Below are 26,651 nucleotides of genomic sequence, written 5' to 3' on the forward strand. Positions count from 1 at the left end.
ATGAGCATCTGCACTTCCTGGGCAACTGTCGCCATAATTCTCACTGTTTTGCTATCTTCTGAAGGTAGGTTAATCTTTATTGTTCTTTTGAATGTGTACATATAATAACTTTATCCCATAGCCCTCGTCCATGGTATTCAATTTATACCTTGAGATACTTCTTGCCATTGTAAGTTGCTGCCATCCTCGACCTAATGTATCATTATGTTGGCCAATATGAAAAGAAAGCGAACTCACAACAAACTCCAATGCTTAATCTAAATTCTAAATAGATTCTCCCATGATTAGTCATTGGTAGAATGAACTAGTAGAAAGCACAGCTGTACAAGTTTGATCTCGGCTTCTGTCAGCATAATAGCAATTTTTTAAATAAATAGTTAGTTCCTTTCTATGATATTCTTTGTGCAGTTCAGCAGAAGATTCTTCAACCTGAAAGCACTGACATTTTGATCCACATTCTGGAAGCTTTATCAACAATTTACCTTCTTTGATATTTTTACCTATGAGAGCACAAATAAGAACATGCAAATATGAATTGTTGGTGTGCTCTTCTCCTGAAGGGTTTTTAAATCAATGTCATCTGAATGAAGCCAGGATTTAAACCAGAATAATAAAAGCTGTAAAGAATAATAGATAAACTTTGTATTGGCGGATTGCGCTGTACACAGGACAAGGGTAATAGACAGAATGACAGAGAGGTCAGTGCTTCGCAGCACCCTACCAACCACGATATGTTATCTCAGCACAATAGGTTGTATAGTGTGACTCAAACAATTTCTATCCACTTTTCTTCACAGTATGGACACAATCAACATAATTTTCTTTGCATGAAAGGGTCACTCTAATTCTCATAGTGAAAAATCTGAGACAGACTGAAAGTTATGAGGAATAACAAAAATAACTAATACAAGCAAAAAAAATGACGCTAATGGCAAAACAAACATATGTCTACTGTGAGTATAAATAGTAAAGGATGAATTATTACCAACAGATGCATCTTGAAAAGGATGGGAGCTGAAGTTATGACCGGAAATTTTTAAGATATACATTGGCATTAGGAAAATGCCTGATCAAAAATCTTTGGGGATTTATATCATTTCTTACATAGCAAGGACCTGCTCTTGGTTGTACAGGGCACAATTTCCAAATTTACAGTTAACACAAAGCCTTGCATAGTGAGGAGGATGGTAAATGAGTGATAGGGAAACAGACTGAAATTTAATGTTGAGAAATGTGACGTGTTAAGTTTTGGTAGGAAGGAAAACAGGCAATATAAAAGGGGTAGAAGAATATAATTCCGGACTGTATGTTGATTGTTTGTTGAAAATGGCCAGACAAATTGAGAAACTGATTACAAATGATTTGCCGTGCTTTACAACAAAGTTCCATTTCAGAACTATTTTTAATACTAACAGTGTGTCGGTCAGAAATGTGTCTGCCCAGCCATATGTTTGAATAAAAAATATAGGCCAACCAAAGACAACATGTAATTAAACCAACTATTTGGGTTAAACTATTTATTTAACGCAACTATTCGGATTTCTTTGCGAATGCAATAATATTTCTGCAAACAAGCCCATATGACCATAAGACTTAGGAGCAGAATTAGGCCATCTAGCCCATCGAGTCTGCTCCACCATTCAATCGTCGCTGGTCCTTCCTTTTCCCCGTCCTCGGCCCCACTCTGGCCTTGTCCCCATAACCTTTAATGCCGTGTCCAAACAAGTCCCCGTGAGACAGAGGTTGCTGCAGCCCCAGAGCAGTCAGCAATTCCATCCAGACTGTCTCCCAAACGCTTGTTCTTATATATAGAACCCACTGGTTCCGCCACGATGAAGTACAGCGATGAGTTCTGTATGCTGTACTTCAGGAAAGATCTAAAGGCTTTAGAGACAGTACAGAAGATTACATGATTCTTGGGAACCCGGACTTTAGTTCTATGAATAGGTGGAGAACCTGAGGTTGTTCTTCTTGGAACAGAGGAGCCTGGGGGGGAATCTGATAGAGGTGTTTAAAATCATGAAGCGTAATAGAAACCTTTCCAGTTCGTGTAAGGATCAAGAACTATTGGGCATGTAATTTGTAAAGGAAGCAAAAGAGACGCAATGCAAAGAAAGGTTTTTTACACAAAGCATAATTGGGATCTGGGTGGACTGCGGGTTACATTAGGAGAATCAGATTCAATTGCAATGTGTTTTTGTAAGCTCTTTACTTTATAATATTATTGACCATCATTTTCAGGGCAGACAGGGGGAAATCAAACTGAAAGCCCGAAGCCAGGTTTACTGCAGCTTTCTGCGTATCTAATGGCCAATTATTCCAAGGGTGTTCGACCAGTCCTGGACTGGAGGAAAACAACAACAGTGGCCATTGATCTTATGGTTTACGCTATTCTGAATGTGGTACGTACTTGCGATCTGTCTGAACTCTATATTCAAATCACTGTCTCAATGAAAACTACCACTTTGATTTACAGAGCAACACAAGGTGGCCTCTAACTGTGTTTGAACATTGCAGGCAGTGTCCTTTAAGAGCAGGGACAATGGAGTTAGACTTCAAAGAACAAGGAACTTGATAATGGAAGGATTACTGTACAACTGTACATAACAACGTTTTAAAAAATTAAATTAATTGCATTATTTCATTAAGACTGCTGTGGGAGATACAGCAAAGTGTTGTATCTGCTAGAAGAGGGAGCAGAAAGGAACATCTCTGATCCACACTGCAGTAAGTGTCTGCAGCTTGAGGAATTTTGGTTCAGATTTGACGAGAGGAGTGAGGAAAGGTTGTCTGGATATTTTGTTCCAGAACATAATTATATCTATTATGCTTTAATGCTGTAGAATTTGTACTCTTAAAAAGGCAGGAGGATGTGACTAACAGTGAAGCAAGTTAGAGGGTCCAGAAAGTACTGTTTGAAGTGTCTCAGGATGTGTCCAGCAGCTGAAGGAAGGAGTGGATCACAGTACCATAGTACTGGATGCCATTAAAGTCGGTGCAGTTATAGGAAATATAATAGTGAACAGAGACAGTGCAGGTAGAAGATGGGTAGTGTTTTCATAACTGTAATCTAGTGTCTTGAATGTTTCTGGGTTAAGGAGGCTCCTCAAATTGGGGGAGACTTGGATCTTGAGGAGAAAGACCCAATTGTCATGACCCATGTGGGAATCAATAATATTACTATTATAAAAAAGAAGATTCTTTTGAACAAATAGCAACAGTTTAGGTCCCAATTTCACTTGAATTAGACTGGGAACAGTGTTCAAGCATAACTATTGACTAGCCCTGTGGACATGTGGATCTCCTCTTATTTTTAATTGTACGGGCCAAGCTTTCTCATCTAGAGCAGAGGCATAACAATCTCAGGAAACACAGGAAAATAACGCTAGAGCTTGAAGAGTTAAAGTATTCTTTATAGGACTGTACGACAAGGAGTGGTATGAGATGCTTAAAGTACTTGAAGGATTCAACAAGGGAGCATATTCTTTAACATTAGAAGCAAACTATTCAGAAATGGTATCAGGAAACACTTCTACACGGAAAGAGAAGGAGACATCAAATTCAGCAGTGTTACGTACCCCGTAACGGGTTATAGAACCAGCAGAAATGGAAAACACCTTAAGTCTGGTATTGCTTTTAACTAATACTATTTTTATTGGTAACTACGCAATACAGTAATATATAACCAGATAAATCAAACAGGTTAACAGTGTTACATGTATATATGTGTGTAAATATAACTCCCAAACTATTGAGCTTGGGGGAAACAAGGCTTAGAGTCTTGAGATGGTGAAGTATGAAAGTTCAGTTCATCCACGGAATAGGTGATGAGAGAGAGATATTTGTAATTCAGGGTAAATGCCGAGAGAAGACAATTACGTCGCTATTCCACAGATTCCACGACAGCAATACAAAATAACAATAGTGGTAGGTTTTATCTCCGATGTTGTTCCACTCCACACACGGAATATCACCGACAATGATCGTCAACAAACATCCCTTCAACACAAGTGGTACCACACCCGAATTCAGCTACGGGTCATCCCAAGGTGGTGGCCACAGGATACTCCAACAGAATCCACGCATGGATTATCACCAACAGTAGCTTATCACTCAGGGGACCCTCTTCAAGTGGTAAAACTACCAACCCAGGCAAGGATTATCACACACAGGTAGTTTCCACACAAGGGTACTCCAAACACACAACTGTGATAGCCACTTATCCAGTTCCACAACATATGAAATAACTCCAATGGTGATTTGCCACAGGGGTGCCTTTCTTCAGTGAACTACCACACCCGGACAAGGGTAACACACAAGTAGTATTCACAAAGGTACTCCCCTCACCAGAGAACCCACTCCTGTGGATTAACTATGTGACAGTCACACCTTCGTATTCGAATGGAACTCAAACTCACCCTTACGGGCTACAGAGGAGAGAGTCCAAACAGTGACGTCTTTGTCACTAGGTTTCTTCTGTTTCGAACCTTCCTCTCCCCTCTTCTCTTCCTTTAATGTCACCGAATGTGACCACAACAAAAGGGGACCATTCTTCTGTGGTAAAGTTATCAACCCCGGCAAGGGTTGACACACTGATAACTTTCCACCGGTCACACCTTTTCCACACTGCGAGAGCCACTGATCGATTCTCCTGATCGATCTTCCTAAAACCCACCCTTCTGTGGGCACACCAATCTCATCCAGTGTCCAAAACCATGTGTCCGTGAGCCTATCATCTGACCTTCTATTTATCTCAGCATGCTGAGCACCAGCTGTCTGTCCATCAAATAATGCCGCCCTTGGTCACTATGGCAACCCACGAGCTGCTCGTTGCTCTCTCTCTTCTCTTCCTGCAAACTTGTTCTAGTTGCAGACAACTTGTGAGAGTCATTTATCAATACTCAGGATCAATCGCAACTCACCCCTTTTGGGCTAATGAAAGTTTAAACCAGCAACCGACTCACTGGTGTCTTTCAATGACCGACTCCATCTTGACCCTGAGCATGTGCTTCTCTGTGTCTGTAGCTGTCCTTGTAAAAAGTAAACACGCCGCAGAGAAACCATAACACGAGCTGAAAGGCAGACTCCGCCCCTCTCTCTGTCTCTCTCAGCAGAAATCCAAAATTTAGTCTCAGTTCTCTCTTGTGCCTTAAAGTGACAGTCTACAGTAAAAAGGAACCCTAGGGGAATATAACAGCAGAAATAAAGAAAAGTCATAAAGGGTCAAACAGTGCATTCTTCTTCCAAACCTGAAAGACCAGTCTTCATCATATCAGAATCAGATTTAATATCACCGGCATATGTGCCTCAGGCCCCTGTACCTCCTCCCTGATCGTAGCAATGAGAAGAAGGCATGACCTGGGTGATGGGGGTCCTTAATGATGGATGCCACCTTTTTGAAGCATCACTCTTTGAAGATGTCCTGGATACTATGGAGCCCTGTGCTCCTGATGGAGCTAAGTTTACAACTCTGCAGCTTACTTTGATCCTGAGCAATAGCCCCCTCCCATACCAGACGGTGACACAGCCAGTGAGAATGTGCTCCACAGTACGTCCGTAGAAATTTGCGAGTGTCTTTGATGGCATACCACAACTCCCCAAACTCCTAATGAAATATAGCCACTGTTGTGTCTTCCTTGTAGCTGCATTGATATGCTAGGTATGTGCATGCTCACACACACTGAATGTCCATGGATTACTCCTTCCTTTCTAACAATTGCAAATTAATTTTGGTTGATGATGTGCTTTATCTACTTTCAGGATGAGAAAAATCAAGTTTTAACCACCTATATCTGGTACCGACAGGTAAGAAATAGTTGCACAGAATTAAGTCTGAGTGGGGTATTTTGACTGAACCTAAAATACCAAAAGAAAATTGTGAACATTGATATGTTCACGTTTGGGAATTCTTTATAGTATATATCAATATACCAAACTCATCCATAAAATCAAGTTAATAGGTATAAAATCCTGAGATGCCTCTGCAGATCAGGCAGCAGCTGTGAAGTCAGATCAATGGTGAAAACACTTCTGAGGGAAAGGAATTCACCAGAATCTCTGCTTCTCTCTACAGCTTCCTCTTGATCTGCAGCATTTTCAGCTTTTCTTTTCAGATTTCTCATCATCAGATTAAAAAAGGCCATTTGGCCCATTGTACACCAAGTTTCCTGTTTTCCCTTTAAAGCTGTTTATTATCTTACTCCTGAAACATCAACTAAGTCCAAAGCACAAATTGAGCTAAAAACTTAAGCCTGTGCATGGATTCCACAGCCATAGAAAATTGCTGAACAGTCTGCCCTATGCCTCAATGAGTGGGTATTTCCTACCAATCATCCTACCTCCTTATCAACTGCTCTACCCTCAACAACAGCTCTATTAAGACTTGCTGAGATAAAAAGGAAGGACAAAAAAAAGAATATTGAAGCTCAGAGTCAATACATAAAAATAAATAAGTCTGAAGAATTCCTCTCTTCCCAATCAGGTGAACCAAGCTGTTCCAGGAAGTCACAGAGATCAATTCTTACCCACAAACATTTATAACCTGTGTCCTCTACCCCAATCCAGAAATGAACTGGTTCCTTCCTGATTGCACACAGAGAGCAAACGGACAACACACCAATTTCATCCATCCCACTCTGCCAAGCTTCACTGGCATTGCCTTTACAGGGGTAAAAAGGAGTCCTGACTATTCTAATTTAATATTGACAACATTTGCTAATTTTGTCTAAATATATGTTAAAATAATTTGATTATTTTATCAAGCTATCCTTAGCTCAGACCTCGGACTATGTTGGTCATTGACACAAAATGGCGCATTTCACTGTATGTTTTCATGTTTTGGCACACATGTGACAAAGAAAGCTAGGCTTTAATCTAACCAATGCATTTCAGTTTTGGACAGATGAATTCTTGACGTGGAATCCCCAGGACTTTGATGACATCAAACAATTATCAATTCCCACTGCAAATATATGGGTGCCAGACATTTTAATAAATGAATTGTAAGTCCTACATTTTGTTATTAATAGTAGCAATGAGTAAAACATAAAACTTGCATCTCATACCTGACTAGTTCAGGCACAGACAAGTCAGTGCTTAGATATACCCTCCAGAGATTTCTAAATTCTTATCATCAAGAAGTTGGATTTTCTTTCAATTTTCCTCTCACTTTAAGATCTAGGATGACTATGTTAAGAATATGTTAAAAACAGTACTATTATTTTTACACTTGTATATTTTTTCAAATTTAATATGCTTAAACAAAGTTCAATTTTTAAAATTTATTACTTACTTACTTACTGCCTGTTATGCCGCTGGCGTTTAGGGCTACAAAGAAGGTCTTCCATCTCTGTCTGTCCTCGGCCATCTTCTTTATTGTGACCCAGGTGTGGTTCAGGGTCAGCCATGCAAGTCCCGGGTTGAGACTCAGGAATACCATCGCACTCAGATGTGGAAGTATTCCTCATTGCTCTTTCCATAAGAATTTTGTTTTACCAATCACGTTTGTTAGCCCTGAGCTGAACCCCTGAACCTGGAGGGCTGGTGGATCACTCTACATCTGTCCTCTACCCTTTGACCTGTTTGGCACCCGTGACCCTACCAAGAGCCAAAGCACAAGGCCCTGACTCCAGCCAACAGAGTTCTCTGGGTCATTGAGGCACACAAGCCTCCAAGCCCTATGGCAAGTTTGTGGTCCTCTTGGAGGACCTTTCAATTTATTGGGCAGCAAAAATGCCACTGGCAAGGCCAGCATCATTGCCCTTCCTCATTTATTGTCCATCATTACCTGTGAGCCTACCACAGAGGAATGAAGAACAGTGGCACAATGGTTAATTTACTGCACAAGTGTCCAGAAGCCCTATTGAGTTTGATTGCAGCTGGGAAATATAAAACCGAGTGATAAATCAATTTGGAATGAAAAGCTAATATAAGTAATGGAGACCGTCAAAAGGTAGCCACAGAGTCCTTCAGGTAAAGAAATCAAACGACATAGTGACATCACAGTTGGTGTTGCTACTGCAGAACTTGAGTGATCTGGCTTCAATCCCAACCTCGAGTTGCCCACTGCCTGTGCAGAGATTACACATTATCCCTTGACTGTGTGGATTTTCCCTGGCTGCTCTGGTTTCTGCCCGTATTGCAAAATCATACTACTAGGTTAAAAGATTGCTCTAAGTTGTCACTAGTGTGGCTGGGTGGTAGCAGAAAGAGTGGGGAGATGATGGGTCCATGAGGGAGAATAGATTGCAGGGGGAAGAGTGGGAATGATGAGACTAATGGGATGGTTCTGAGAACCAGCAGAGATTTCATGGGCCAAACGGCCTTCTTCTGTGACGTTATAAAATACAAAATATGAAGAGCATGAAATATTTTTGCCTGAGCTGGTCTACTCTGCATTCCAATCCCACTGAAGTGGCTGACTGACGTGGCCTTGCTAGGAACAAGTAGGGATGAACAGTAAGTGCTGGTTTTGTCAGCAGCACCCTGCGCTGATCATTGTGTGCATGTGCAGGAGGTGCGGTGACATTTGCGGGCTGCCCTGAGCACTACCTTAAGTTGCGTTGGTTGTTAATGCAATCGATGCATTTCACTGTATGTTTATATGTACACGTAACAAATAAATCTGGATCTGAAAGAAGTTAAAAGCAACTGGTCTGACCTAGGTTCCACAGAGACTCTTTTCACCTATACCTTTCTATTTTATCTGGTTTTAATCCAGCTGTTTGCTTCAAGTATTCCCTGTGTTTGCAGCCTTTAAGATGAGTTTTCTCTCAGTGTTGATGTAGGTAAATCGCCTGATATTCCATACGTATATGTTAACTATGAAGGTCAAGTGAAGAATTACAAGCCCATCCAGGTGGTCACTGCCTGCAGCCTGGATATTTACAACTTCCCATTTGATGTCCAGAACTGCACATTTACATTTACAAGCTGGCTGCATAACAGTAAGTAATAGATAATGCCATATGCTCATTGTGACTTTTCATGAAATAAAGAAGAGAAATTTTAACTTCAATGATTTTTAAATGGACAATTGATTCACTCGTTTTACAACTTCATTGCCAAAATGAGGGGCATTTAAGAAACTCTTAGATCGGTACATGAATGATAGAAAAACGGAGGGTTGTGCAGGGTTAGATTGATCTTAGAGTAGATTAAAGGGTCAGCACAACATCGTGTGCTGAAGGGCCTCGATTACACCTTCATGGTCTATGTCCTATATTCTACATTGCCTTCAAGGAGGATTCAAGATCGATCCCGCTGAACATATCAGGAATGCAATGCAAAATTCCAAGATCCCATAACAGTTTATTAGCTCATTGTACCTTCAATGCAATTGCATTAAAGGAAATGAATAGAATAAAATAAGAGAAAATATGGATAAATGGAAGGAGGAACAATGGGAGGGAAAGAAGAGAAAGGAATGGAAAAAGAAGAGAGAGAAGTGATGTGTTTATAAAGGGTGTTTAACAGTCCAGAGCATTCCAGAATCAGGAAGCAATGCAGAAGATGGGAAAAGGTTGTTCAGGCCACTTTTACTTCAGTTCCTGGAAGATGCACCTTTGTTGATGGGTTGCTACTAATGTTCATCACACTCCAACTAAAGAAATGTTTTCAGATTCATTATCTCTTCATCTAAATTAATCATCTCTGGTCTTATTGATCTGACTTCTATTTACATTATTTCTTAACCATTTAAGACTAGGTATTCCTTGATCTAGTCCTTTCCAACACTTTTTTTTAACAGCAAAGCTTAATTTTCTTTACTCCTTCCCCAGATTATCTTTTCTACAGTTTCGAAGTTCCAACACTGATAGAAATATTTAACTATAACGTACCTATTCATACCAGTGTAAAAACAGATAGAAATGTTAGCCACTCAAATATAGGGGCATTATGTAGGGAAATGCAGAGATTTTGATAGTTTATATTGTAAATAAATATGTTGATCTGGGACACACCAGCAGAACGGAGTAGAAGATTGATATTTTTGTGTCATTAATATGCTTTGAAAATGCAATATTAACAACCCTTTTAATGACTGACTTGTAACATAATAGCAATAAAGTAGTGCACTGAAAATGAGAGAACAGGCTAGTTACTAGTTACTATAAAATGAACCTTTTCCCATTGCTCACTATTGCAACATCCAAAGAATTCTCATTGGGAAAATGGGATGGTTAAAGGACCCTGAATATTTTGCAGTGCTATTTGTTCAAGGGGCCACTGTGCTGCTGGAATTTGAAGTCTAAAGAAGTCGATAGTATCTACTGACACTGACAGCACCAGCCAAGAGCTATAGTATAACCATTGTGTTAATTATGAAGAGAGTCACAGCAAATAGTCCAATTCTATGTTAGAGGAGTACAATTATGCCATTCAGCCCATTGAGCCTGTTTTGCCATTCAAACATGGCTGATTTATTTTCCTTCTCAACCCCATTCTCCTGCCTTCTCCCTGTGACCTTTGATACCCCGACTAATCAAGAAGCTATCAACCGCCACTCTAAGAGAGCTAGGGCTTTACTCTTTGGAGAGAAGGAGGATGAGAGGAGACATGATAGAGGTGTACAAGATAATAAGAGGAGTAGATAGAGTGGACAGCCAGCCCCTCTTCCCCAGGGCACCACTGCTCAATACAAGAGGACATGGCTTTAAGGTAAGGGGTGGGAAGTTCAAGGGGGATATTAGAGGAAGGTTTTTTACTCAGCGAGTGGTTGGTGCGTGGAATGCACTGCCTGAGTCAGTGGTGGAGGCAGATACACTAGTGAAGTTTAAGAGACTACTAGACAGGTATATGGAGGAATTTAAGGTGGGGGGTTATATGGGAAGCAGGGTTTGAGGGTCGGCACAACATTGTGGGCGGAAGGGCCTGTACTGTGCTGTACTGTTCTATGTTCTAAACATACTCAATGAATTCCACAGATTCACCACCCTCCAGATAAAGAAATTCCTCATCATCTCTGTTCTAAAGGGGTGTCCTTCTATTTCCTCACCACTGTCAAGCAGTCAACAGTGTCTAACTAAAAAGGAATATCTGTGGCCTGCAGTCTGACTAAAACCATTACAAAGTGTCCCAATTAAAGAAAGGTGGTTTCTTCAACAAACTGCTGACTGAAGGAAAGTTACAGCATGTAAATTATGCGTGAAAGTTTGTGCAAGGTAACTTTCAGAAAGCATGATGGACAGGAGATTTTCATAAACAACTCTATTCACATCAAACAATGAGGCTGTGTCAATCTGCCAACACAACCATATCAAGCGGAAGGAAGCTGCAACTGGAGATAGGAGGAAGATTAATGTGATCAGAGCCAGCTCACAGAGCTGTTGTGCACCATCTAGTGGCTGATTCAATTGTGACATGGGAAGGAGACTTTGGAATATGTTCCTGATGCAATATTTTAACAGGAGAATGATGTCTAACTTAAAGGGGAGTCAACTGAAATGAATGTGTAAGACACAAAAAAGGAGAATAGATATTAAAAAATTACATCAGATACAATTTTGAATAAAAAGGATAGCAGAGATCTTAGCTATCCCATGTGATTCCAAATATTTTCAAATAAGCCATCTTATATTGAGATGAACCAAATTCTAATTGAACTTTTACTAGATGAACTATCTGGATGAAGTGAACTGCACAGGAAGAAAGGCAGAGATTTTGATAGTTTATTTTGTAAAATAAATATGCTGACCTAGAATTGTACAGAAGATTGATGAGTCATTTTTCTTTTTGTATCATAATTGAGATTTATTGATTGTTTTGGTTATAATGTAGGGAACTTTTAACTGAATAATGGCAGCTATAATATTATAGTCCTCCCTCAGGAACATGAAAACAAGTTACTTAAACACAAACTCTTTACACCATTCATCTTGGTTGATCTGTGACTTAACCCAGTATACCCATTTTCCCTTTATATGTGAATTAAAAATGTTATCAATACTAGATTTCACATCTGCACATTCCTGGTGGTCGAAAACAATTCTAAGTTTTCACCACTCTCTACCTGTAGGAGACAGTGGTTAGACTATGAGGAGAGATTGAGTCGCCTGGGACTGTACTCGCTGGAATTCAGAAGGATGAGAGGAGATCTTATGGAAACATATAAAGTTATGAAAGGGATAGGTAAGATAGAGGCAGGAAAGTTGTTTCCACTGGTGGGTGGGACTAGAACTAAGAGACATAGCCTCAAGATTCAGGGGAGTAGATTTAGGACAGAGATGAGGAGGAACTGCTTTTCCCAGAGAATGGAGAACCTGTGGAATTCTCTGCCCAATGAAGCAGTGGAGGCTACATCAGTAAATATATTTAAGTCAAAGTTGGATAGATTTTTGCATAGTAGGAGAAATAAGGGTTCAGGAGAACAGGCAGGTGGGTGGAGATGAGTCCATGGCCAGATCAACCATGATCTTATTGAATGGCGGAGCAGGTTCGACAGGCCAGATGGAATACTCCTGCTCCTATTTCTTACATTCTTATGTAAGACCTGGATTAAAAGGTGATTATAGCCCCTAAACCTTGATTCCTCAACTAATGGGAGCATTTTCTCTCTATCTACCCTATAAAACAATCTCCTAAATTCCAGTGAATATCTAGCCCTAGTTAATAGAATCTTTCCTTGTAATTTAACCATCGGAACCCAGGAACCATTCTGGGGAAATCTATGTTCTCTTCAAAGCCAATGGCCCAAGTTGTACACAGGTACTTCAAGTTCCAAACCTCCATTCAACATAAGATGCTCAGATACATTTGAAATATTTAATTAATTAAAAAATAAAGATGATTTGAAAAACAAACAAAAATAAAAATATACTGTACATTAAACAATTTCACACAAGCACGAGAAAATCTCTGCAGATGCTGGAAATTCAAGCAACACACATAAAAATTGCTGGTGAACACAGCAGGCCAGGCAGCATCTATAGGAAGAAGTACAGTCGACGTTTTGGGCCGAAACCCTTCGTCAGGACTAACTGAAAGAAGAGATAGTAGGAGATTAGAGAGGGGTTTGGGGGAGATCCAAAATGATAGGTGATCTCCCCCTCCCCCTCCCACATTCTAATCTCTTACTATCTCTTCTTTCAGTTAGTCCTGACGAAGGGTCTCGGCCCGAAACGTCGACTGTACCTCTTCCTATAGATGCTGCCTGGCCTGCTGCGTTCCACCAGCATTTTGTGTGTGCTTAAACTATTCCAAGTTATTTAGTAACACAAATATTAAGTGAAATGAGGAATAACAAAATAGTGCTCAGGGTGATCAGAAAATGTCCCTTAGTGCAGTGGAAAATACAATGGTGATCTCTGTCTCAGATTTAATATTATCATTTTTGTCTTCATATCTTTCCAATATCTTGACCCTCCAACCCAATGATGCAGTCAAATCCCTGCATTCTTCAAGTTCTCATGCAGTCTCTATGTTCTTTGCCTACTGCCTGTAAGCTCTAAATACCTCCCTAAATCCTTTCCTCTCCTCCCTGAAGACTCTCCTTAAAGGTCACATCTTTTCAAGATTCAAAAAGCTTTATTGTCACTCTAACCATACATCAGCTCTGGAGGGCAGAATGAGACAGCGTTCCTCAGGGGCAGTACAATCATAACATAAACGCAAGACTAAATAATGAACATAACAATAAATAGTAAAACACAACAGCCGCATGTCAGTTAAAATCAAGTTATAAGTGTCCAGTGCAAGTTAAAAGTGTCCAAAGCAGAGTCAGGTGGAGCAGCTATTTAGCAGTCTGACTGCCTGTGGGAGGAAGCTGTTTAGCAGCCTTGCACCTTAGTTTTGATGCTCCTGTAATGTTTGCCTGATGGCAGAAGAACAAACAGTTCATGGAGAGGGTGTGAGGGGTCTTTAATGATGTACCATGTCTTCTGGAGGCATCAACTCTGAAAGAGGTCTTGTACAGAAGGTAGGGAGACCCCAATAACCTTCTCTGCTCCCCTAACCACCCTCTGCAAGGCTTTTTTGTCAACAGCACTGCAGCTGGAGTACCAGGTTGTGATGCAAAAGGTCAGCACACTCTCAACCACGCCTCTGCAGAGTGTGGTTAAGATGTTAGTGGGGAGTGATGCTTGTTGAAGCTTCCTCAGAAAGTGCAATCTCTGCTGGGCCCGTTTCACAATCCCAGTGGTGTTCCTGAACCAGGTGAGATTGTCCGAGATCTGCACCCCAAGGAACTTGATGTTTTCCACTCTCTCCACTGTGGAGCCGCTGATGCTGAGGGGTGTGTGCTCAGGCTGAGACCATCTGAAATCGACGATCATCTCCTTGGTTTTGGTGACATTAAGCATCAAGTTGTTATCCCTGCACCAGCTCTCTAGGTGTTTGACCTCCTCCCTGTACATAGTTTCATCATTTTTGCTGATGAGCCCCACCACTGTGGTATAAATTTAATGATCTTTGTTTGTGTGTAGGTTTTCATTGTTCTGTTGTGAATGCCTGCAAAAAATAATCTCATGGTTATATATGGTGACATTATGTGCATTGATAATAAATTTACTTTGAACTTTGAATTATTATCCTACAACCATTAAGCTCCTGTACAGCGTGGACAACTTCAATCACCATAACTGTGACTTTCAAGAACTTTCAAGAAATTGAGTCTGCAGGTTGCAGAATTGGTTCAGTTCATATATACACACACACATACTATATATACTGTGTGTATATATACGCAGACATACATATAATTTATTTATATACAGTATTTTATTTAGCTTTGAGCCATGCTGCCCCAGCGATCCCACAACCCCGATTAACCCTAGTCTAATTGCGGGACAATTTTCAATGACCGGTCAAGCTGCCTGGTACGTCTTTGGATTTTGGGAGGAAACTGGAGCACTTGGGGGAAACCCATGTTTTCCATCGGGAGGACGTACAGAGAACGGAGCTGGAATTGAACTCCAAGCTGCGGAATACCCCAAGCTGTAATAATGTTGCACTTACCGCTACACTACCGTGGCACCCAACATATGTACTGTACAGTATATATTTGCACAATTTGTCTTCTTTTAGACATTGGTTGATTGCCAGTCTTATTTATGTATAATTTTTTCATAATTTCTATTGTATTTCTTTGTTTATTTTCCTGTAAATGCCTGCAAGAAAAACTAATCTCAAGGTTAGTATATGGTGAGATATACAGTACTTACTTTGATAATAAATTTACCTTGACTGTGACATCTTTCATCAACCCTTTTATCACCTGCCCTAGTATTTTCTTCGGAGACTCAGTCAAGGTTTCGGTAGCATTTTTTTTTAAGTACTTTTGAATACTTCACATTAAAAACATTAATTGCTATGTGTGGTTGCAATGTTCTTCTGAAACTAGTGAGCCATCTGCTTTGCCTTGATGTTTCTAGTTCGGGACATCAATATCTCACTGTGGCGCTCACCTGAGCTTGTAAAGTATGACAGGAACGTTTTCATGAACCAAGGAGAGTGGGAACTACTTTACATCGATACACAATACAATGAATTCAACCTGGAAAGAGAGGTGTCAGATGGCTATGCAGAAATGCACTTCTTTGTAAGTGGTTTTACTTAATATTTACAGATAGCCTTTGATCTACACAAGACCTTATGATAATATGACTTGACAAGTATCAATATAACAACACAGGAATTGCTGGAAACACTCAGCAGGTCAGGCAACATCTGTGGAAAGGAAAGCAGAGTACACATTCAAGTCTGAAACATGTTCAAACCAGTAAGAGAGATAAAATGTGAAAAAGGTAAAGTTTTCCAATGAGGATTCATCAACTTGCAACATTAACTCTGTTATTCTTTTGCCAGATGTTCCTTGATCTGCTGAGTACTTCCAGCAATTTCTGTTTTTATTTCAAATATCCAGCATCTGCAATTTCTTTTGACTTTCATTTACTATTATATTCTTGAGACAATGTATTGTGTATTGCATATGAATTTTTCTTTTGTGACATGGAAGGTTTACTTTCCATCTAAAATTCCCTTGAACTGAGTGCTTGCTGGGTCACTTTAGTAGTCAAGTATTGTGGATCTGGAGTCACTAATAGGCTATGTTAGGATGACAGTTCCCCCTCCCCAAAAGAAGTGAACGAGATAGATTTTACTACAATCCCATGACCATTGTTACTAATGCTGACTTCTCCACATCTGGAACCTGAAATTAAATTCACTCTCAGCTGATGGGACTTTCTTTGTTTTTAGAGAATGTGAATGTAGGACAAAGGTTTATTATGTTGTATATGAAAGTTGGATTGAAAGAAAAAAATAAGTCAAAAGAACAATGATTAAATGACACCAACCTCAAATTAGCAGTACAAGTTTGAGATCATTGGGAGAAATGAAGAGTTTATGCTTTTGTTTAGTAAATTTCCAAACAATTTCGACAAATGCTTCACAAACAATGAAGAATAGGGGAAGTCTTGCCGTGATGAAGCATGTCCTCAAAATTTCACTGGAGTGTCAGTCTGAATTTTGTGTTCTGGCCTCTGGAGTTGAACTCCAACCCAAACCTTCTGACTGAAGTTGACAGTGCTGAAGACTACTGAGTCAAGTTGCGTAAGATATCCCCCACCCCCAAACCTCACAACTTTGCATGTGCTTATTTAGGGAAAGACCCTCAATCTTCTGCTCATATTCCATCTTTTCAATTGTGGAGTGTTGGCATTTATTGCAAAGGGGTATGCTGTTTAAAATAAGGGAGTTTTCTAAAGGTACAGGTACTGGAAAGAATGTACCTCGGGTCTGGTATCTACAGCATATTCAATGAAGAATTAATTTGCATTGGAAGCAGTAAACTTGGACCTACAAGTACCTGCGGCTGGACATACTGGAGGCTGTGGTAGAACAAAGGAGCCCCCAGAAAATACTGGCAATTCTGAACAATGTTTCTCACCCTCTGCATGGCACCTTGGCTGAACAGAGGAACACTTTTCATAATAGACTAAGGCAACTGCGCTGCTCCGAAAAGCGCTGTATGAGATCATTCTTACCCTCGGCCATTAGGCTCTATAATGAGTCAGCCTATATAGCCAGGAAAGTGACGACACCCCCCCAGGAAAGTGATGACACCCCCCCCCCCCCGTTAGACAGTTACTAATCTCTGTTTACCAGAGCTCTATTTAAACTCTGTTTTGTTCTGTTTACCACCCACTACTTATCTGGACAGTGTGCATGTGCACCCATTACTGTATAATATTAAGGTAATTCTTGCACTTGCACTACCATCCTGTCAGTGTGAACTTGTAAATCCTGTACATCTTATTTTTAAAGTAACTTATTTTTTATTCCTTCTTACTTCTCTTCTAATATTTGTATTTCTTTGCACTTGTAATGCTACTGTGACACTGTAATTCCCTTTGGGGTCAATAAAGAGAAGTTCCACGCTGTATCTCTAAATAAATCAAAATAAATAAAATAACACTGCACTGTGGTGTCTGTATAGATTCCAAGCCATCATAACAGCACACCCTCTACTTCTTTAGAAGTTTGCGAAGATTCAGCATGACATCTAAAAGTTTGACAAACTTCTACAGAAATGTGGTGGACAGTATTTTAACTGGGTGCATCACAGCCTGATATGGAAACACCAATGCCCTTGAATGGAAAATCCTACAAAATGTAGTGGATACGGCCCAGTCCATCACAGATAAAGCCTTCCCCATGACTGAACACACCTACACGGAGCACTGTCGCAGAAAAGCAGCATCCATCATCAAGGACACCCACCACCCAGGTCATGCTCTCTTCGAGCTGTTGCCATCAGGAAGAAGGTACGGGAGCCTCAGGACTCACACCATCAGGTTCAGGAACGATTACCCCTCAACCATCAGGCTCCTGAACCAGACGGGATAACTTCACTACACTTCACTCGGCCCATCACTCAACTGTTCCCAGAACCAACAGACTCACTTTCAAGGACTCTTCATCTCATGTTCTTGATATTTATTGCTTATTTACTTATTATTATTTTTTCTTTTGTATTTGCACACTTTGTTGTCTTTAGCACATTGATTGTTTTATGTCCTGTTGGGTGTGGTCTTTCATTGATTGTATTGTGTTTCTTGGATTTACTGTGTATGCCCGCAAGGAAATGAATCTTCAGGGTTGTGTACTTGGATAATAAATTTACCTTGACTTTTTTACTTTGAACTTTAGATGAGTGGTGAAATCTAGAGCGGTTGATGGAATGCAGGGAGAATGAAAATGATGATTTGTGTAGGGTTGCTGTCGTGGTCTCATTGGGCTGAGGGGTCAGTTTTCATGCTGTATCTTTCTGTGACCCAATCCAAAATGGACAGTTCACCCAATTAGTCCATGTCAGTGTTTATACTCTACTCCATTCCTTTCATCATTCTTTAGCTAAATCTGTCAGTATAACCCTCTATTCTTTCTCACTCAAATATTTGTCTAGTCTCCCCTTAAGTACGTCTTTATAATTTACTTTAACCATTCCCCAATTGTATTAAATTCCACATTCTGACTGTTGTTTTGATTTCATTATAAAAATCTTTTACTACATAGAAAAATTCTCTCTACATAACCCATATCATACCCCTTCATACTTCTATTAGAGCACTCCCTCAGCCTTCTTAAGATAAAACAAATCTTATTTGTTCATTAATAAAGCTAATCTCTCTCTTTTAAACATAATCTTTTATCATTACCTGCTGTATGTATCCTTGCATTTCTGGATTCATCTAATTCCCAGGAGTGGGTCTTGAACCTTATAAGTCAGAGGTGAAAGTCGTACCTACAGAGCCAAGTTTGATAATTTGCACCCGATAGTTACCCTGCAGTGTGAACTTTGGTCTTGCAGTTGTCGTATTCCTTTGAAGGAGGTGGAGGGAAATGCCTTTTGTTGTTGAAATTCTCATAAGAATATTTCTCCCTTGTTTTATTTCAGCTGGTCATCAGAAGGCGCCCCTTGTTCTATGCTGTTAGTTTGCTACTACCCAGCATCTTTCTGATGGTCATGGACATCATCGGATTTTATTTGCCACCAGACAGTGGGGAGAGAGTATCGTTCAAAATTACCCTTCTCCTCGGGTATTCTGTTTTCCTGATAATCGTTTCCGATACTCTTCCAGCCACTGCCATTGGGACTCCACTGATAGGTAAGTAGAAACCACTTTCTTGTCCACTCTTAAGGAATTTTTATGAGTTTCATTCCTCTAGTTAATCCCCTTCCCAACTCCATCACCACATCCAATCTCCACCCCTTCCATTTCAACATTTCAAAACTCTCCAAGTTTACCTGATTGTATGCAGTTTGCAAAGAGCATAACATATAGGAGCAGAATTAAGCCATTCAGCCCATCAAGAGTGCTCCACCATGCAATTATGGCTGTATGGTTTTTCATAAAATTCTATTGTTATTTTCCTGTAAATGCCTACAAGAAAATGAATCTCAAGATAGTATATGGTTACATATACGTACCTTGATGTTCTGATTTTGAACTTTGTTTTAAAATATAAACTCGTGGGCTGACAGAAAGATATCACTATGAAATCTCTGAAAAGTTGATCAGGTGAAACCATTTCAATAATTGAATCTTACTCGCCTCTTTCACCTCTTGCTCCATTTCTACTCCAGGTGTGTATTTTGTGGTGTGCATGGCCTTGCTGGTGATCAGCCTGACCGAGACCATTCTCATTGTGCGACTGGTGCACAAGCAAGACCTCCAACCCCACGTGCCCCAGTGGGTGAAGCACCTGGTCCTGGAGAAAGCTACTGTCTTACTCTGCATCCGCAACCGCAACAAAAACCGCTTCAGTCCCATGCACCAACACACCGGGGACAGGAAACTCAGCTCTGGTAGGTGGAAGGATCCCTGGGCAAACAAATGATTTCACAAGAATTTCTGACTACATCTGGGATTAGAGTCCCAGAGTCATACAGCACAGAAACAGGCCCTTTGACTCACCTGGTCCACACCAACCAAGACGCTAATCCAAGCTAGTTCCATTTAGTCCATAACCTTCTAAACCTTTCCCAAACATGGACATGTTCAACTGTCTTCTAAAACTTATTACTGTACCTATCTCAATCACATCGTCTCGCAGCTCATTCCATATTCATGCCATTCTTTTTTGTTAGAGAAAAAGATGCTCCTCAAGTTCTGATTAAATCTTTGCCCTCTCACCTTAGTTCTTCAATCCCCAACTGTGGGAGTGAGGAACTGAAGTGCAGAGGATTCAAGAGACCAGCCCAATTCACCTTGAAAACTGCAGCACCAACAAGACACCTTCCACACAACCCTCCCCATCTTCACACACATCTCAACTTCCCTCTTCACTTCCTGTCTCCTGAGAGAGGCACTAAACAAAAGAGCAAGGAGAGATAGTAAGGGCAATATATCTGAAGGTTGATTTCCTACTAAAATGAAGACCAGTCTGAGAATGTGCTGAGGGCAGCCCAAAAGTGTCGCCATGTTTCTGGCACCAACATAGCTTGCCCACAAATTGCTAACCCTAACACCTACGTCTTTGGAATGTGGAAGGGAACCAGAGCACACAGAGGACACCCACATCATCAGGGGGAGAACATACAAACTCCTTACAGACAATGGTGGGAATTGAACTGCAATTGTAACCACTGGCATTGTAAAGTGTTACGTTAACCGCTATGGTATCATGCCACCCCCACAATTAACATCTGTCCTGATCTTAGTTCAAGTGTCAGTACAGGATCAACAATTATCCATGGATTTTAGCCCATAAGACCATAAGGTATAGGAGCAGAGTTAGGCCATTTGGCCCATCAAGTCTGCTCCCCCATTTCATCATGGCTGCTCCATTTCCCTCTCAGCTCCAATCTCCTGCCTTCTGCCTGTATCCCTTCATGCCCTGACCAATCAAGAATCTATCTCTGCCTTAAATATACATAAAAACTTGGCTTTCACAGCTGCCTGTGGTAACAAATTCCACAGATTGATCACTCTCTGGCTAAAGAAATTTCTCCTCATATCCATTCTAAATGGACATCCCTCTAGTCTGAGTCTGTGTCCTCTGAACTTAGACTCCCCCACCATAGGAAACTTCCTCTCCATATCCACTCTATAGAGGTAGCCTCATGTGTGGAACCTTGTCAAAGGCTTTTTGAAAATCCAAGTACAAAACATCCACCGATTCCCCTTTGTCCATCCTGCTTGTTATTTCTTCAAAGAATTCCAACAGATTTGTCAGGCAAGATTTCCCCTTAAGGAAACCATGCTGGCTTCAGCCTATTTTATCATGTGCCTCCAAGTACCCCGAAACCTCACCCTTAACAATCGACTCCAACATCTTCCCAACCACTGAGGTCAGACTAACTGGCCTATCGTTTCCTTTCTTCTGCCACTCTCCCTTCTTGAAGACTGGAGTGACATTTGCAATTTTCCAGACCTCTGGAACCATACCAGAAACTACTGATTCTTGAAAGATCATTACTAGTGCCCCCACAATCTCTCCAGCTGCCTCCTTCATAACCCTGGGGTGTACACCATCTGATTCAGGTGACTTATCTACCTTCAGACCTTTCACTTTTCCAAGCACTTTCTCCCTAGTAATGGCAACCTTACTCACTTCTGCCCCCGACAGTCTCGAATTTTCAGCGTACTGTTAGTGTCTTCAACAGTGAAGACTGATGCAAAATACTTATTCGGTTTGTCTGCCATTTCTTTGTCCCTTATTACTACCTCTACAGCATCATTTTCCAGTAGTCCAAAATCTACTCTCATGTCTCTTTTACACTTTATATATCTGAAGAAACTTTTGGTATCTCCTTTAATATTATTGCCTAGCTTACTTTCATATTCCATCTCTTCCTTCTTTATGACTTTTTAGTTGCCTTTCATTGGTTTTTAAAAGCTTCCCAATCCTCTAACTTCCCACTATTTTTTGCCCTGCTATTGTTGCATCATCCTGCCTTTAGAATATTTTTTGTTCTTTTGAATATGTCTATCCTGCCCCTTCCAAACTTTTCCCAGAAACTCCAGCCATTGCTGCTCTGCCATCATCCCTCCTTATGTTCCCTTCTAATCAATTTTGGCCATCTCCTCTGTCTTGCCTCTGTAGTTCCCTGTAAACCACTGTAATACTGATCCATCTGACCTTAGCTTCTCCCTCTTAAATTGAAGGGTGAATTCTATCATATTATGATCACTGGCTCTGAAAGGTTCCTCTACCTTAAGCTCTCTAATCAATTCTGGTTCATTGCACAAAACCCAATCCAGAATAGCTGATCCCCTAGTGGGCTCACTCAACCATGAACTACTCTATAAAGCTATCTTGTAAGCATTCTACAAATTCTCTCTCTTGGATCCAGCTACAGATCCAATCTGATTTTTTCAAACCACCTGCATATTGAAATTTCCCATGACTATTGTAATATTGCCCTTTTGACCTGCATTTTCTGTTTCCCGTTGTAAATTGTAGACCACATCTTTGCTACTGTTCAGAGGTCTGTATACAACTCCCATCAGGGTCTTTTTACCCTTGCAGTTCCTTAGCTCTATCCACAATGATTCAACACCTTCTGACCCTATATCACCTCCTTCTAATGATTTGATTTAATTTTTTACCAACAGAGTCACCCCAGCCCCTCTGCCTGCCTGTCCTTTCGATAAAATATGTATCCTTGGACATTGCATGCATTCAAATATAATACCTTCAGTCCTGTATTCATTACCCTTATTGATTTTATTCTCCTTTCACTTTGCAACGTATCCTGTTGACTGCAATTTTGCCCTATCATCAGCCTCTCCTTGCTAGCAGTCTCAATACTCACTGTCTCTGTTTGTAAACCAACTATCACCTCAGTACTATCACTCCAGTTTCCATTCCACTGCCAAATTAGTTTAAATCGTCTCAAACAGCTCTAGCTATTCTGCCCACAAGGGTATTGGTCACCCTTTGGTTCAGGTGTAATCTGTCCCTTTTGTACAGGTCATACCTTCTCCAGAAGAGATCCCAATGATCCAGAAATCTGAAATGCTGCACCCTGCATCAGTTCCTCAGCCACACATTTATCTGCCAAATCATCCTGTTCTTACCCTCATTGGCCTGTGGCACAGATGGCAATCCAGAGATTACTACCCTGGAAGTCCTGCTTTTCTACTTAACTCCCTAAAATCTCTCGAGGACCTCCTCACCTTTTATTGGTGCCAATATGTACCAAAATGTCTTTCTGCTCATCCTCCCCCTTTAGAATGCTGTAGACCCAATCTGAGGCATCCCTGACCCTAGCATCAGGGCATCAGGAAGGCAACATATCATCCGGTGTCTCTATTACATCCACAGAAACTTGTCTCTATTCCTCTATGGAATCTCCTATCACTACTGCAGTCCTCTTCACCTCTCATCTCTTCTGAGCCAGAGCTCTGGTCGCTGTAGCTCCCCCCAGTAGGTCTTTTGCCTCAGCAGTATGCAAAATGGTATACTTATTACTGAGGGGAACGGCCAGGGGGATACTCTGCACTGGCTGCCCATTTCCCTTCTCTCTCCTGACAGTCACCCAGATACCTGCCTCCTGCAACTTAGGAATGACTGCCTCCCTGTAGTTCCTATCTATCACTTCCTCAATCTCTCAGATGAACCAAAGGACATCAAGCTGCAGCTCCAGTTCCTTAATATGTTCTCTAAGGAGCAGCAGCTCAGTGTACCTGGTGCAGATGTGGTTATCCAGAAGGTTGGAGGTGTCCCAGAATTCCCACATCTCACACACAGAACAAAACACTGAATGAAGAATAAAGAAGAAACTTACCAGATACCTACCTCACCCAACCCTGATCTCACCGAAACCTGATGAGCCGAAGCCACTCCAACACTGGCCCACTCACACAATGGCCGCTCCACTTGTCCCTGCCTTATTTTTATTCACCCTTTCTAATGAATCCCATTCACTGATTGGGCGCGTTCCAACTCCGAAAACTGCCGCGAAGCGCTGCCCTTTTTAATCTTCAGCTGCGCACCTAAGAAAAATCTCCGCTTCTTCCCATGTTCCTGCTCATTGATTGGCATAGTCCAACTCTGAATAACTGCCGCAAAGTGCTGCATATTTTAATCTTCAGCTGTGTACCGAAGTGAAATCATCACTTCTACTTGTGCTCCTGTTCACCGATTGGGCATAGTTTAACTCCGAAAACTGCCGCAAAGCGCTGCCTTTTTTAATCTTCAACTGCGTTCCAAAGTGAAATCATTGCTTCTTCTCGAGCTCCTGTTCACGGATTGGGCGCAGTCCATTTCCGAAAACTGCCGCAAAGCGCCGCCTTTTTTTAATCTTCAGCCGCATACCTAAGTGAAATCGCAGCTTCTTCTCGAGCTCCCGCTCACTGATTGGGCGCAATCTCACTCTGAAAACTATCGCGAAGCGCTGTCGTTTTTAATTTTCAACCATGTGCCTGCGTGAAATCGCCATTTCTTCTCGTGCTCCCGTTCACTGATTACATGCAATCCAACTCCGAAAACTGCCGCAAAGCGCTGCCTTTTCTAATCTTCTTCAACGTACCTAAGTGAATTTGCTGCTCCTTCTCATGCTCCCATTCCCTGACTGGGCACAATCTTAGTAGATAGGGAGGAAATGCATAGGGAATTTCTACTAGAGTGTGAGTGTGTAAGTTTGTGCTTATACACGAACCATGACAATGCTAATATAGCTGCCTCCTCAAAACTCTGACAACCCAGGTTCAACTCTGACTTAGAGTGCAATCTGGATGGAGTTTGCACATTCTCCCTGTGGCCATGTGGCCCTCCATGATCTTTATAGGCAAAGTATATGAGTGGTAGAATCAGGGAGGAGCTGATGGAAATATAGGGAGAATAAAATGAGTTAAGGTAGGATAAGTGTAAATGGTTGCTTGGTGGTTAGCATGGTTCTTATGGGCTGAAGGGCCTTTCTGCATGATTCTACACAAGCAGGACTCATATATATGTGCAATTCACTGGGTTTGCATGCAACATAATAAAATATCACAATGGGATTTAATAAATCATTTTACTTGAGACTATCTGATGGTCATTTAACCCACCAATAAGTATTGCCAGTAGAGAATTATTCAGGACGGTCACCACTTTCAAGAAAATAAAACTTGGAGTAAAATTTTAATTAACATCCAACAAGCTGTTGAGCTTATCTTTAACCTTGCAAGGTCTGTCAAAGAGAAGAGTTGAAGTCATAAAGGATTCTACAGAATGATCCACTCTCTGTACTGTCTCCAAAATACATGAGGGAATTCCACCCTATTTAACTTTAATTTATGGCTGATGTTCCAGTGAAACATGAGAAAATGCTACATTCTCAAGGGTGCCAACTTTTCAGAAGGGACGTTAAAACAAATTGTTGTAGCGTTGCCAGATGGATGTCAAATTAACTGTGGCAGTACTTCAGAGAGGAGCAGGGAGTTGCACCCAGTGCCCTTTCCAGGGTGACCTTTCAACTAACATCATAGCATGGTAGCGTGGTGGTTAGTGTAACACTATTACAGTACCAGCAACCCGGGTTCAATCTCCACTGCTGCCTGTAAGGAGTTTGTACGTTCTCCCCATGACTCTGTGGGTTTCCACTGGGAGCTCTATCTTTTTCCCACCTTCCAACGACTTGCAGGTTAGTAGGTTAATTAGTTACATGGTGTCATTTGGGACAGCATGGGCTCATTGGGCCAGAAGAGCCTGTTACCATGCTGTGTGTGTTGCTCAGATTTCCAGCATCTGCAGACTTTCTCTTGTCTGTTACAATGCTGTATCTCTGCATAGTATAGAGATCACTCAGACAGATTATCTGGTCACCCACCTCATTGTTACTTATTGTTTACATATTGACTCACCTGACTCATACATTGAACCTCTGACAACGCATTAAATTGATTTCAATAATTCTTCAGCATTCTTAGGATGTCCTGTTGTCAGGAAAGACAAAACCCATGGGAAATGTTTCTGCCTTTAATTTGGATGACCAGAATTGGATATTTATGTCTCAATACATGAAATGCTCCAAATGCAAGTACATAAAGAAACTAGCAGCTGTAAGTTGCATTTATAAAGTGTCTTTAACACTTTATAACATCCCATAGCACCTTATAGAAATATTATCAAACACAATTTGACTGTAAACTATTTTGAAGCATTAAGATATGCAATCCTAAACTTGGTCAAGGAGGTATGCTTTCAGAGCATCTCGAAGGGATAATGTAATTTGAGAGCGATGAAGTTCAGGGAGGTAATTTCAGAGTTTACAGTTATGGGCTACAGAAATTAAAATTGGGAATGTTCAGGAGGCCAGAAATGGAGTTCTTAATAAGTTGTAGGCCTACAGAAGATAACGGAGTTGGAGAAGCCATGACTGCAGGGAACTTGAAAAGCAAGGTAATGGTTTGAAACTCAAAGCAATTTTTTAAAACTTTACCTCAGCAGTGCAACTGAATCACTTTACCTGTGAAAATGGAGCACAATACGACAAACCAGTGGATGCTGATCTATCTCAAACCCCAGTGGACAGTATCCTGCAGGAGATTTCAGCCATCCGACAGTTCCTGGAGAAGCGGGAAGAGTACAGGGATATCGCGAAGGAATGGCTCCAGGTGGGCTATGTCTTGGATGTGCTCCTCTTCCGTGTGTACCTGGTGGCTGTGCTGGCTTATGGAATCAGTCTGGGCACTTTGTGGTCTATCTGGCAATATTCCTGA

General features: G+C 41.0%; 1 protein-coding gene across 1 annotated transcript; it reads left to right on the forward strand.

Moving 5' to 3' along the window:
• On the forward strand, nt 1-26,651 carry LOC140185510 (5-hydroxytryptamine receptor 3A-like). Its single transcript, XM_072238841.1, has 9 exons — nt 1-64; nt 2,242-2,402; nt 5,761-5,805; nt 6,892-7,001; nt 8,776-8,945; nt 15,369-15,535; nt 18,896-19,106; nt 19,586-19,807; nt 26,377-26,651. Exons 1-9 carry the CDS (start codon nt 1-3, stop codon nt 26,649-26,651), a joined length of 1,425 nt encoding a protein of 474 aa, XP_072094942.1.

The sequence above is a fragment of the Mobula birostris genome, chromosome 20, assembly GCF_030028105.1.
Source record: "Mobula birostris isolate sMobBir1 chromosome 20, sMobBir1.hap1, whole genome shotgun sequence".
Taxonomy (NCBI): Eukaryota; Metazoa; Chordata; class Chondrichthyes; order Myliobatiformes; family Myliobatidae; genus Mobula; species Mobula birostris.